Source organism: Alosa sapidissima, chromosome 7, assembly GCF_018492685.1.
Source record: "Alosa sapidissima isolate fAloSap1 chromosome 7, fAloSap1.pri, whole genome shotgun sequence".
Lineage (NCBI taxonomy): Eukaryota > Metazoa > Chordata > Actinopteri > Clupeiformes > Clupeidae > Alosa > Alosa sapidissima.
The window spans coordinates 23,997,364-24,010,281 of record NC_055963.1 but is presented as its reverse complement, the minus strand read 5'-3'; the positions used below and the strand labels follow the sequence as shown (position 1 = coordinate 24,010,281).

General features: G+C 48.9%; 1 protein-coding gene across 2 annotated transcripts in view; it reads right to left on the bottom strand.

Annotated features, from left to right (window-relative positions):
* tbc1d22b (TBC1 domain family, member 22B) overlaps positions 1-12,918 on the bottom strand; it is a 46,055-nt gene that overhangs the window by 27,111 nt on the left and 6,026 nt on the right. For both annotated transcript variants that reach the window (XM_042098107.1, XM_042098108.1), the window contains 5 exons: positions 12,662-12,829; positions 9,680-9,750; positions 7,399-7,527; positions 5,222-5,287; positions 1,975-2,089 (listed from right to left, as the gene is read on the bottom strand). In XM_042098107.1, the coding sequence (XP_041954041.1) occupies positions 1,975-2,089; positions 5,222-5,287; positions 7,399-7,527; positions 9,680-9,750; positions 12,662-12,829 (549 nt within the window). The remainder of the gene's footprint in view (positions 1-1,974; positions 2,090-5,221; positions 5,288-7,398; positions 7,528-9,679; positions 9,751-12,661; positions 12,830-12,918) is intronic.

Sequence of the window (12,918 nt, the reverse complement as noted above, 5' to 3'; positions counted from 1 at the left end):
TCCATAAACAGCTCAATCCCATGGATCAATACAGCCCATTCAACCAGATTGAATGGCTGTTATACTTTCTCACACACGTATACATTCATACATGTAATCATACATACTGTATGTGCACACACATTCTCCCTCACTCGTTGTCCAGGAAGGACACATACACAAACATGTACGTGACAAGAATATTCACACATTCACTCTCTCTCTCTCTCTCTCTCTCTCGCTCATGCAAAAGGTGGGAATCGGTCGTTAAAGAGGTGGCGATATGGTGCATCCCGATTACAATATTTGGGCCATGGTACGAAATGATTACGGTTCTTTACATTTTACAAGCATTGTGATTGCTGTTCCAGTATGTCTACTGAATCTCTGCAGCCATCTTGGCGCAGTACATTTGCTCTCCTTTCCTTCTTTTCCAATTTCTGCTGTCATGTGCAAGAACAGCAAGGTCTTTTGCCATCTTGTGGACTTCAGAAGCAATGTATCAGTAGACGTAACAAAATAATATTAAAATCATAATCATAAATAGATAGACGCTTCGCTTGACGCTACTGTATGATTATACCATTGTGCTGAAAGATATCGCGATACTGTTACATGCCATTGATTGTTTTTCTCCCACCTCACAGACACCCTAAAAAACAAAACAAGCACAAACACACCCACACAAACAAACAAATTAAAGTGCAAAAACACAGCACACAGCAGAGCAGGGAGCTGGGCATCAGTATGAAAAATCTGCTTTTCAATAATGAGCTTCAGAGAGGAGAGAAGAGGAAGAGAGGAGTGATGAGGCAGAGAGAAAGAGACAGAGAGAGAGAGAGAGAGAAATAGTGTGTGTGTGAGAGCAAGTAAGCGCACAGACATCAAGGGGACGAGAAAGAGACAGAGAGAGAGAGAGAAAGAAAGAGAGAGACACAGAGAGAGAGAGAGAGAGAGAGCAGTAAAAAGGCTAAAAGGGAATTAAATGCATACAGAAAAAGAAACAGATAGAGAGAGCTGAAAGTGAAAGAATACAGGGAGAGGGGGGAAAGGGAAAGAAAAGAAGAGAGAGTGAGAGAATGGAGTCTGGATCGATCGTTGCTCGCAGGTAATCTGGGGGTTGTGTCCCCGCGTGTAAACTGGTGACATTGCAGGAGTGGCACCCGGGGGAAGGGATCAATTGTCTGCCTTTGTTCGCCTGTAATCCTTAACTATCTCTAAGTAATTAACCTTCAGACTAAATAAGCGCAGAGTGAGAAGGAATAGCAATGAGGAGCTGAGGCCCATCATAGGCCTTCCCACACACACACACACACACACAGACACCTCAGCTTCCTCCCTCCCTCTTTCTACTAACCTTAGAGACCACTGCTCTCCATTAGCACGGCTCTACCGTTGGTCACACATATGGACAAACAACTAGTACAGAATTTTCACTCTCTTTCTCTCTCTCACACACACTCACACTCACACACACACACACACAGCGTTGCGCTATGCCAGGTCCACAAGACCACTCTAGAAGCTCAAAAGGTCAAGGTCAAGGCCCAGGGCCCCAGAGCTCATATCAGGCTGATGACAACACACACTGCTCACACTCTCCCTTGCGCTGCAAAGCTTTGCATTGCTTTTCAGGAAAATCTCCGTCTGAGAAATACTCATCCCTCCAGAGCGGAGCAGAGCATCAATCAATCACTCACTCAATCACTCACTCAGCCCAGCATCCGTTGTCATGTCATGCAAACTGATGTTTGCGAGCGCGGACAAGCGTTTAATATGCCTGGCGCCAGCCGGCGCTACCAGAGAGTGCAGGATGATGAAACTGATGGAGCTGAGAAACGAGAGGGAGAACATGGGGAGACTGGGGTGCTGGTGCTGAATGATTACATCTGGGGGGGGTCTCCTCAGGGGGCAGAGATGGGAGGGGGGGGGGGGGGCTGTTATAAGCTGGACATGATCAGGGGTGGGGTGGGGGGGGGTGGGATGCACACTCACCCACAAACTCCGACAGGAACACCACGAAGAAGGGGGTGACGAGGTCGTTGATGCCCTGCACATAGCCACTCGCCGGATGACGTATGGCCCAGATGAACAAGATCCTCTCAAACACCTGCACAACAGAACAGCAAACATGCACACACGCGCACACACACACCCACACCCACACACACCCACACACACACACACACCAGCATGTTAAAGCAAACAATGTCCTCTCTGAAGATCTTTTCATGCTGTGTTTGTTTCAACCCCCACCCCACCCCTCCCCTCCAACCCACATCCACCCTTCCACCACCACCAACTTCACTGTGAAGGGCATATACGATGCTGCCCACAAAATGTAACACGAACGTCAGGCATCTGAAAAAAAGAAGGGAATAATAACTTGCTGCCTTCCCCCTGCGTTCCATTTGGGACTGCTTTGATGTTGGAAAACATGATATGCTGAATCAAAATAAATAAATAAATAAATAAATAAATAAATAAATAAATAAAGACCCTGTTTACTTAGGCAGATGTTTTTGTCTACAACACACACTCTACCATTAGAGGCACTGGCCTCGTCTGTGGACGCTTATCATAACACACAGCCGGCACAAGGCAGCGGCTCTGCATACATACATACACGCATACATGGTCACCAAACTGACCCAACAACAGCAGTAACAACAGCAACACGAGCACTGTTAATACACTGAGCTTAGCACTGAAAAGGCCCAGTCATGCTGCTTTGCCACGTCTCTCAAAATATAGGCAGTGTTGGAGCTATGGAGGAGTATTTGAGATATTTTTTTTTTTGCTTTAACCGGTGGATGGCAGAGGAGGTGGTGGTGGTGGTGGTGGTGGGACAGGCACTGGCTCTCCAAGCAGCCACAGCACTCTCTGCTGGTGTGAGGAGTACCAGCATGCACCAGGAGCAAAAGCGGGGGCGGGGGGCGGTTGCGGTGGCGGTGGGGGCGTCGGTGGCAGCTGCGGCAGCGACAGACGAGGTGCACCTTTCATCTCTTATGATGACACTTTACGCTCATGTAATATGCAGAGCGCCCGATACATAATGCAGAGCAGTGTGGCGCTCTATCTGGGGGGGGTACATCCATGCTGGAGAGCTGTGACAAAAAAGTCGGAAACAAGCGCGACAAGGACGGGACTCCTGCAAGACTCTTGACAGCTACGCCTTCACTGTATGTGTGTGTGTATGTGTGTGTGTGTGTGTGTGTGTGTGTCAGAGTCTCTCAGAGTGTGTTTTGATATGTGCATGTTTGTTTATTTGTTCATGCGTGCCTATGCACATCTTTACAGGACCAGTAAAACAATGCCTCTTGGCTGGTGGGAAAAAATCAATTACAGAAAAAAAGCTTCCCTTTCCAAGAGTCAAAGCTACAGTGCGTGTGGTTTATAGACAAACCCAAACCTCCTGACTCAATGAGGGGTTCAAACAGCCCAGTGGGAGAAGCAATGTATGGATCTGAGGACGGGGAACACCGGGGGAGTGGAGAGAGAGAGAGAGAGAGAGAGAGAGAGAGAGAGAGAGAGAGAGAGAGAGAGAAACCAAGACAGAGGCTCCCCACTGTGTGAAACTTCAGCAGAAGAGAGTGTCCAACAGCTGAGTATCAGTACCTCCACAGCTCAGCTATTAGCCAACGTGGCTGCAATACAAAGACAGCATCTCCAGGACAGCTGGTAAAGTACACACAGGGATCCTGGCTGTAACTCAGTGGTCCTGCAGCTAAGCTGCAAGGCAACAGCACTAGCAAGTGTTTGATTCCCCAGTCCAATACACACTGACAGCATATATGCACTCAACTAAATGTGATGAAAGTCAAATGTTAAATGACTAATTATACATGTAAGCACACTACTGGATGGCAAGAATGTTTTCTCTTTCTTAACTCAAGTGGTAGGAATGCTTCATTTTTGTTAAGGGTGCAACGGACCACCAAACTCACGGTTCACATCCTATTAAGGTTTTGAGTCACGGATTGGATTGTTTTTTTTGGATCAGCAAAAAAAAAAAGAAGGAGGAAGAGAGAAAAACGTTGCTTTCTTTTTAATGCTGTATTTTATCTCTGCTATTTAAAATCTACAATCAACCCACGGGCCCCCAGTGTGTCGAACCGCCAGTGTTGGTCCATAGAGGTCACGGTTCACCGATAGTCCGACGCACCCCTAATTTCTGTCTACCGTGATGATATGATTAAAATTGCTATGCAGCACTAGCAAATGCCCATCATCGCTCTGGGCTGTGGATAAAAAGTCACACTCTGTTCAGCAGGTTGCTGAACCACAGTCACAGTCATTCTATAGGTCTACACGAAGCCCAAGGACAAAATGTGTACATGAGACAAATCGAAGACACAGTACTGCTAGTGCCTTTGGAAACAGGGACAGGAGAATCACTCCGACTGCGCCAGCATCGACACCTACTACAATCGCCGGCCTAAATATCTCATCATATCAGTTGTGTCAGGCTCTACAACCACATTCAGCAGTTTGACAGGCATTTTCCCTCTCCATAGATCACACAGCACGGCTCGAGCTGAAATCAGGCCCAGGGCTGTCTGGCGTTTCACCCCAGTGACCTTGGTGCTCTCCGGCCCGGCGAGAGGTGTGCGGGAGCAAACGCTGCCTGCCGCCGTGACACTGAGAGACCTTTTGGGGAAGAAAGGGGAGCGCTCACGGACAGGAGGCGAAAGCGGAGCGGAGCGGAGCGGAGCCGAGGGAACGCCACGGGTGAGGCCAAGCGGTAAAGGCTACCCTGGAGAGCTGGAGGAGAGAGAGAGAGCGAGCGCCAGGATGAGGATTAATATGCAGAGGAGGTATGAGGGAGGAGAAGAAACAGATGAGGAAGAGGAGGAGGAGGAGGAGGAGGAATGGAAAAATGGAGAGGGGGGGGGACGGGTGACTTGGGGTGTATGTGAAGAGGAGGAGTAGGAAGAGAGGGAGCAGATTGAGAGAAGAGAGAGAGAGAGAGAGAGGGAAGAAAAGGCAGACAGAGGAGGGAGGAGAGGACAACTAGAAGTTACGCTGACAGATGCGACTCAAGGAGGAGAGGAGGAGGAGGAGAGACCGTAGCGGAGGGGAGGAAAGGGCGATTAGGGGCAATCTGGAAGAGGAGGAGAAGGAGACACGCTGGAGAGAGGACAGGACAGATTAGCCAATGAGGATATGAAGGGCACGTGAAGAAAGGAGAAGAAACGTGGAAGACAAGCAGGAGAGGAAGAGGGGAGAGGGGGAAACTCACCTCTTGCACCAGTGGCTGCTGGAAGAGAGGGATTAAGGGGTTCGTCCTTGGGATGTCGATGTGGATCTGCAAAAACAAGCAGCAGCCGCACAAACACAGCATTACCATTCACCCCGCAAATCCCAAACAGATATGTTTCCTGGCGAAAATTAAGGGCCGGCGATCGATAGGAAAAGCATGAGCATGGAATTGAGTTATGAACCTTTACGCTTACAGGTAATGCGAGAGATCCATCACAGCCTGAACCAGTCCCTATTGATCCCCTGTTTTCATAACAAGCTGTACATGAACCATGGCTTCCTCATAAAAATAGCCATTCCACACGGTCAGGCCAAAACCTGACCTCCCCTCCTTTTCCTTTTTCCCCCCCTCGCTCCCTCACCCTCTTATTAGCTCTCTCTGTTATCCCCCCTCATCTCTCTCTCCCTCTCAATCATACCTCTTTTTAATTCCTCTCCTTCCTCTGTTCTACTCCCTCTCCTTTCATCACTGGTGTCATTGTTCTCGCTCTCTCTCCCTCTCATCCCCATTCCTTCATTTACCAGAGCTCTGATTGGTAGGGTACATGTGGGGCAGCTTGCAGTCTGCTTGTGCACATTGGTGTCTGGGGACTGGAGGGGGGTTAGGGGGTCGTCAATGGCGCCCTTTGCAGGCCCAGATCATATTAGAGGGGTATTAGAGTGCTGCTCCCCCCCCATACCTCTTGTGACTTAAGGTGGGGGAAAGGGGTGGTCAAATCATCTCAAAGGAGGAGAGGGTGGGTGTGGGGAATAGTGAAGGTGAGGGTGGGGGCAACGGCAAACAGATCGGTGAGGAAACAGCAAAGACCTATCGAGGCTCCCTGGTCTTGCGTCATTAACTGGAGTTTCACAGCCTGTAAGCATATCGATTGGAGCCAAGCTCATTTATTACACAATGAGAGGAGAGAGGAGAGAAGAGAAGCAAAGAACAGGAGAGGAGGCTTCACTTTACTAGAGGCTTTCTCTCTCGGTGTCAGCCTGGTTCACGCTTCAGCTGACGCACTTCGCTTTCATGTGTTGCTACTGAGTTGGGTGTATCTCTGACAGTAGATAAAGCCCCGCGTAATGCCTATACAAGGGAGGTTTCTGCAACATGCCCACCCTACTTCCTTTTACCAAAAAAACATGTGAACAACCTCTCTAAACCTTCACATGCACTAAATATTTCAAAGGTTGCAGGATGCCAACCACACACACACACCCCTTTCAAAAAAAAAATATTCTGACTAAAGGCAATGAATAATGAAACACCCGCTGTTTTAAAGGAAAGAAAAAGGGAGCAGTCAAAATGTCAACAAGGCTGTGAGCTCGCCCGCAGCGGATGACCTCTGACCCCCAGGTGGAGTGGCAGCCGCGACATTCAGAGGGGCGGCACTCTGCGCTGAATGAGAAAGCAGCTCCGGCGGCTCCCCTGACTGAGGGCGAGGCTGAGAGACAAGGCGGCAGGCACGGACATGCCATTAAAAACTTAAGAGGCGACCTCCAAACATGAGAGAGAGAGAGAGAGAGAGAGAGAGAGAGAGAGAGAGAGAGAGAGAGAGAGAGAGAGAGAGAGAGAGAGAGAGAGAGAGAGAGAGAGAGAGAGAGAGAGCAGAAAGGAAGAAGAAGCTTCTAGAATGTTCTCAGGACAAGATAAGACAGTAACAAGACTTTGGCACATGTCTTGTAGGAGTTCTTCTTCCTTTCTTTAGCATTGGTTAGGAGACAGGGCAGGTAATCTTCATTAATTGCTCTTATGCAACTATTGAAGCGGACAGGGCCGTCCGGCCATAATAACTCATCCACTGACAGCACTGAGCAAACTGTCTGCTTCAATCTGTTGCGTAATTATTTCTCTTTCACCGCCAGGATTATCAGCTAGGGGTGGGTGTTGGCTCAAGTTAAAATACCAGAACCACTAATTGTCCAAGATTCAGATGAGAGCGTTTCCCACACACTAATGCATGCGCGCGCACACACACACACACACACACAGGGAGCAAATCTGTGGATGAGTCACCTGGCTAGTGTCTCGGAGGTGTGTGTGTGTGTGTGTGTGCACCGGTGGCATGACAATGTTTTGTGTGCATGCATGTCTGTCACACATCTGTAATGTTATATCTAAGTTAATTTGTATATGTGTGTGTCTGCATCACTGCCTCAGGTGTGCCTCCTCACCTGTCTGTAGGTGTCTCTGTGGTGCTCATCTGTGCGCGAGTGGTAGTACTGCTCTATAAAGCCGAAGTACTCCTCCCTCTTCCTCTGAAGCACCTGCTCCCTGCGCTCCATGTTGGCAGGGAGGTAGCCCTGGAGACGGACACAGAAAGGACACAGTTCCACCTTGTTCAAGGCCAGCTTGTTCTCTCGCACACACACACACACACACACACACACACACACACGGACACACATGCACATTCTCGGTCCCCCACACACAAATGGATCACACAGACAGAAACACTCAATACACACACGAACATACATACATGCTCACATGGACCAAAAAAACGAAACAGACTCACACTTTCTCCCACACACACACAGATGGATCACACACACACACACATTCTCTCTCCCCCACACACGCAGATGGATCATACAGACAGAAACGCTCAATACACACATGCTCACACATGCTCACACACACGCTCATACATGCTCACACGGACCAAAAAACAAAACAGACTTGCACTTTCTCCCACACATACACAGATGGATCACACACACACACACACACAAAGTAACCTATCCTTTCTTGCAACAAGACGCCTGCAGTCTTCTTGCTTGTTCATCCCTATTTCTGCGATTAGTTAATCCTTCCACCACTGCATTCTGATTATATTAAAAACAAAACCAATAATAAGAACCCAAATCTGAGGCAGCGCGGGCCTTCTGCATATTCCTTGCACCCACTCACCCATGGAAACGGTGCCAGGCTGTGCCAGGGCTGTTGTCTGACCGAACATGCAGCTGGCACATGAGAGAATCTCTCTCTCTCTCTGCATCACTTCACTAACACCCCCCCCACCCCCACAACAACACCTCCAACTCCCTTGTTTATTTCATAATCTTTCATTCTGTTCTCCTCCTCTTCACTCTCAAAAAGCGAATTCACCAGAGTGTGTGAATGTAAAGACATATTTCTGGGCACTTGATCCAGAAAATCCCATCCCAACACCAACACCACACACATCCACCCCAAAGCTTGCTCCTGTTTAGCACTAAGTGAATGATGATGCTTAAAATAATTACGGGTTCCCTCATGCGTGCAGACAAGTTGTTAGAGGAATATTAAGTAAAAAATCTTTCACATATTCCACATTAGTGCATCTCTTACCAGAAGGCAGATGGGCTCAGTATATCTGAGTGACTGCACATTGCCAAAGCTCTTATACAGTGCTCTGCATATGTACTGTATATCCATACACTTATCGCAAGTGTGAACACTATAAGGCTACAATTTGCTCATTCATCTATGCAGTCAGCCTCCAAGGCTATGCTAACTAGAGGAAGTGATGGCCAAATCCTCTATGTGGGTGGGTGGGGGATCAACAGAGCTGTCTGAGTATTGTACCTCTGTGGGGGTGTGGATCTAATTGTCCTGGGAATCTCAGGAATAAAAATCAGAAGAAACACTGGAGGCTAATTCTCTCTCTGATCTGTCCTCAGGCAGGTTAAATGGCTTAGAGGGACCTCTGCACTGTGTGTGTGAGGTGTGCCATGCTGAGCCGGCCACACCCACACCTTGGAACAGGGGTAGTGAGGTGCCTGCAAGGGTGTGTGTGTGTGTGTACATGTGTGTGTGTGTGTGTGTGTAGTCTGGTTTAACTGGTCTATCGGTCTGAGCCTACCTTCTTCTCTCACACTCACACACCTGCACACTTTCTCTCTCATTTACTCATCTACATATAGCAATTCTCATTTCCGGGTGCTCCCATTGGCCGCTGCGGCGGCGGCGGCAGCCTGCTGCTCTGCTGATTCATGTCCTTTGCGACTTTCTGCCCCGCCTGCCCTGAGGCTGCTGCGGAGTCCGATAAGAGCTACCCGAGTGCCAGCCTGAGCGCCAGCCTGAGTGCCAGCCTGCCCGCCTGTGCCCATCATGCTGCCTGTGCCTGCGAATTCTGCCAGTCACATCTCTGGTGTCAGCTGCACTTTTAAGGCCAGCGTGCACTTTAGGGGGGACATGGTGTGTGTTTGTGTGTGTGTGTGTGTGCTTTGGTGACCATGTTTTTGATAGGCATTTGGCTAATAAAAACTGACAAATGGAGCTTTTGGGGGAAACAAGTGCATCAACAGTGGGCATGTTCCAGATGGTGGCCCCACCTCTGCTAGTCCCGAGTGGTGGCTTTATTCTAAAGTGAATGTCAGCGAGTTGAAAGGGGTCTATTTCAAGCGCAGGGGGGCAGGGGGAGGGAGGGAGGGAGAAAGGCAGAGCCGGTGGGTGGGGTGGGGTGCTCACCGATAGCAGCCTCCAGGTGATTGGCCGCACCTCCCGGGGGATCCCCGACCAGCTGTGCTTCCGAAGCTCCTCTGCAGAAAAGATACACGGACAGATGAAAACATGAGGGTAAAATAACACACACACACACACACACACACACACACACAAACACACAAACACACACACACATAAATCCATGGCAATATCCACAATTTCACCCATGAACATCAGGAAAGTTCGATAACACAACCACATATAGGGACACACATGTTTACACCCACGTACACACAAACACACACACACACACACACACACACGAAATGCCTACATACAGCTGTGCATGATACAAACACATGGGAAAAGTAAAGGGAACACATACACAACACACACACGCTAGAGGCACATATCCAAGGCACATACATACATACATACATGTGCACGCCCACACACGTGGATGAAAGAAGGAGAGAGATTTGAGATGAACAAGAGACAACAACTTCACACAGCACACAACCCCCTGAGGGTCCCCACCACTACCACCCCCACCACCACACAAGCACAGATGCCACCTCGGCACAGATATACATTCTCCTTCAGTGGCACAAACAACCAATATGGTTAATGGATACAGATGACATTGCTGTTCCAATCTAGCCAATGGCATTGCTCTTCCCTCTAATCAGAATACACAGGTAGAACCACTTTGTGGTGTTCTGTGTACAAGATGATCCAATCACAAAAACACATGACCAACATGCAGGCCAGAGACTTTGGAGGCATTACATTTCCAGCGTTCATGATTCTTTAGCTCCCCCACATGGTCTAGAAAGTACATAGCACATTACACAATCTTTGTGTATAATGTGTGTTGTGCGCGTGTGTGTGTGTGTACACCATTGCATGCATTTATGTCTTTGTTAATATGTCTTTGTATTCATCTACATGCTTGCGTATGTGTGTATATGTGTGTTTGTGTATGTTTGTGTGAGAGAGAGTATGTGTGTGTGTGCACGCATGCGTGCGTATGTGTGTGCACTTTCAATTTAAAGCCTCTCTTGCATTTCAAACATTTAATTTCCTAAGGTGTGCCTTGCTCTGGCAGCCGGTGCAGGCTGGCACTGAGGCCCCTGATGAAGGCATTTGATTACACCCAGCGTGGACGCGTAATTGCCGCAGCCCCCACGCACTATCTGCAGAGATTATTATCCATTAAGATGGGGCCCGGGGATACGTGGGCAAGTCAATGACTTTCATTACACTTTGGCTCATATTAAGATGGGGACTGATAGGGAACACCACGCGCAGTCACCGCAGTCGTCTGGGCCACAACTATGGGGTAAAAGCTGCCCAAATGCTGGAGCTTTTTTTTTTTATATTCTGCAGTGACACATTGTTGGGAGAAATTGTGCTTCTGCGTTTTTGTCTGTGGGTGTGTGTACTACAGGATGTAAGTGTGTTGGCGCGGTTTCGTTGTGTACGTTCTGCGTCCAAACGGAAAACCCACGTAGGCACTGATTCACTCGACTAGACCACGCAGTCTGCCGACGGCATCTGTTCTGTCACTCACGAAGAAGGGAATTTGTTAGCCGGTGATAAAACCTAAAAGCCTTACAATTTCAATTCCGGCTTGAGTAGGAGCTTTTTGTTTGGTGAGATCATTACAGCTGCTGCGCTCTGCTGAACACACACACGCACACACACGTGCGTGTTCCGGCGGCTGACAAGCTTGTAGGTGTGTGTGAAAGCGCTGTCAGAATCCATTGAGATGGAGGGAAGGAAGCCCATAGAACAGAAGGTGTCCACAGCATGAGACTGGGGGAGTGTGTGGAGAACAGAAAGAAAGAGAAAGGCAGAGAGAGAGAGAGAGAGAGAGAGAGAGAGAGAGAGACACAACACACAAGAGACAGACAGACAGATACGGGAAGAGATAGAGACAGAAAGAATGACAGCGAAAGAGAGAACCAGAGACAGAGACAGAGAGAGAGAGAGAGAGAGAGAGAGAGAGAGAGAGAGAGAGAGACAGACAGAGAGAGAGACAGAGAGAGAGAGAGAAAGAGAGAGAGAGAGCGGAAGAACGGAAGTAATGGGGGGGCCGAGAGAGCTGTCAGTTAGGTCCCAGCCAGTCCCGCGAAAGTGACGAGAGGCGGAGAGGCGAGTGTGCGACTCAGAGAGCCAAAGTGTGTGGTGGGAGCAACACTGCCAGATTCACTTCACAGAGACAGAGAGAGGAAGAGGAGCAGAGGGGTGGCCAAGGAGGACACAGAGAAACAGATGGAGAGAGAGAGAGAGACATGGCAGAGAGACAACGGGAAGAGTACAGAGATTAAAAAGGCAGGAGGGTGCAAGACTACTGGGAGTGAGCATTCTAGGACTGCCACTGGCCAGCCCAGCAGTGGAAGAATACTGGGCACAAAGGGGAGGCCCGGGCAGAAAGCATCGGTGGAGAGAGAGAGAGAGAGAGAGAGAGAGAGAGAGAGAGAGAGAGAGAGAGAGAGAGAGAGAGAGAGAGAGAGAGAGAGAGAGAGAGAGAGAGAGAGAGAGAGAAAGGGAGAGAGAGAAAGAGAGAGAGAACAGTGAAAACAGGGCTACCATAAACAAGAGAAGGGACTGTGACAGAAAAATAAGATGTGAAACTGAGAGAAAACAGAGAGAGAGAACAAATGAAAGTAAGCTGAAATGAGAAAGAGAGAGACGGATAGACAGAAAGTGACAGAGAGGAAGGCAGATTGTTAGAGACAGAAACAGTGACAGATAGAGAACGGGGTATTTCTGGCACACACAGCTCTACAAGTCAGCCGACTCTAGAAAGTTGGCTTGTGGGTGGCAATACTAACAGCCTGATTGCCACTTCTGCACATAAAACACTATTAGTACTTAGCTACTGGCATGTTTATTGTTTTAGTGCAGAAATGTGTCACCTATATATAAAGGCATGTTAAGGGAACTGTGTTAAAGTAGTTCCTGGTAACTGAAAAGTAGTTCCTGGTAACTGAAACTCACCTAGGTCAGTGTTGGGGCTGGCCAGAAGTTGCCGGAACTTATCCAGGCGGCTCTTCTCCCGCACGGTCATGGGTGGCGCACCGGAGGCGTTCTGATCAGAGATGCGTGCCACCAGAGGGATTATGGGACGCACTGGCAGAGACTGCTGCTTCTGCAGGCTGGAGCGGACTAGGAGAAGCAGGCGGGCAACGTGAGACAACACACAGGGGACATGGGACAAGCACTACATCCTCACTCGGTCAGGCATGCCACGCAGC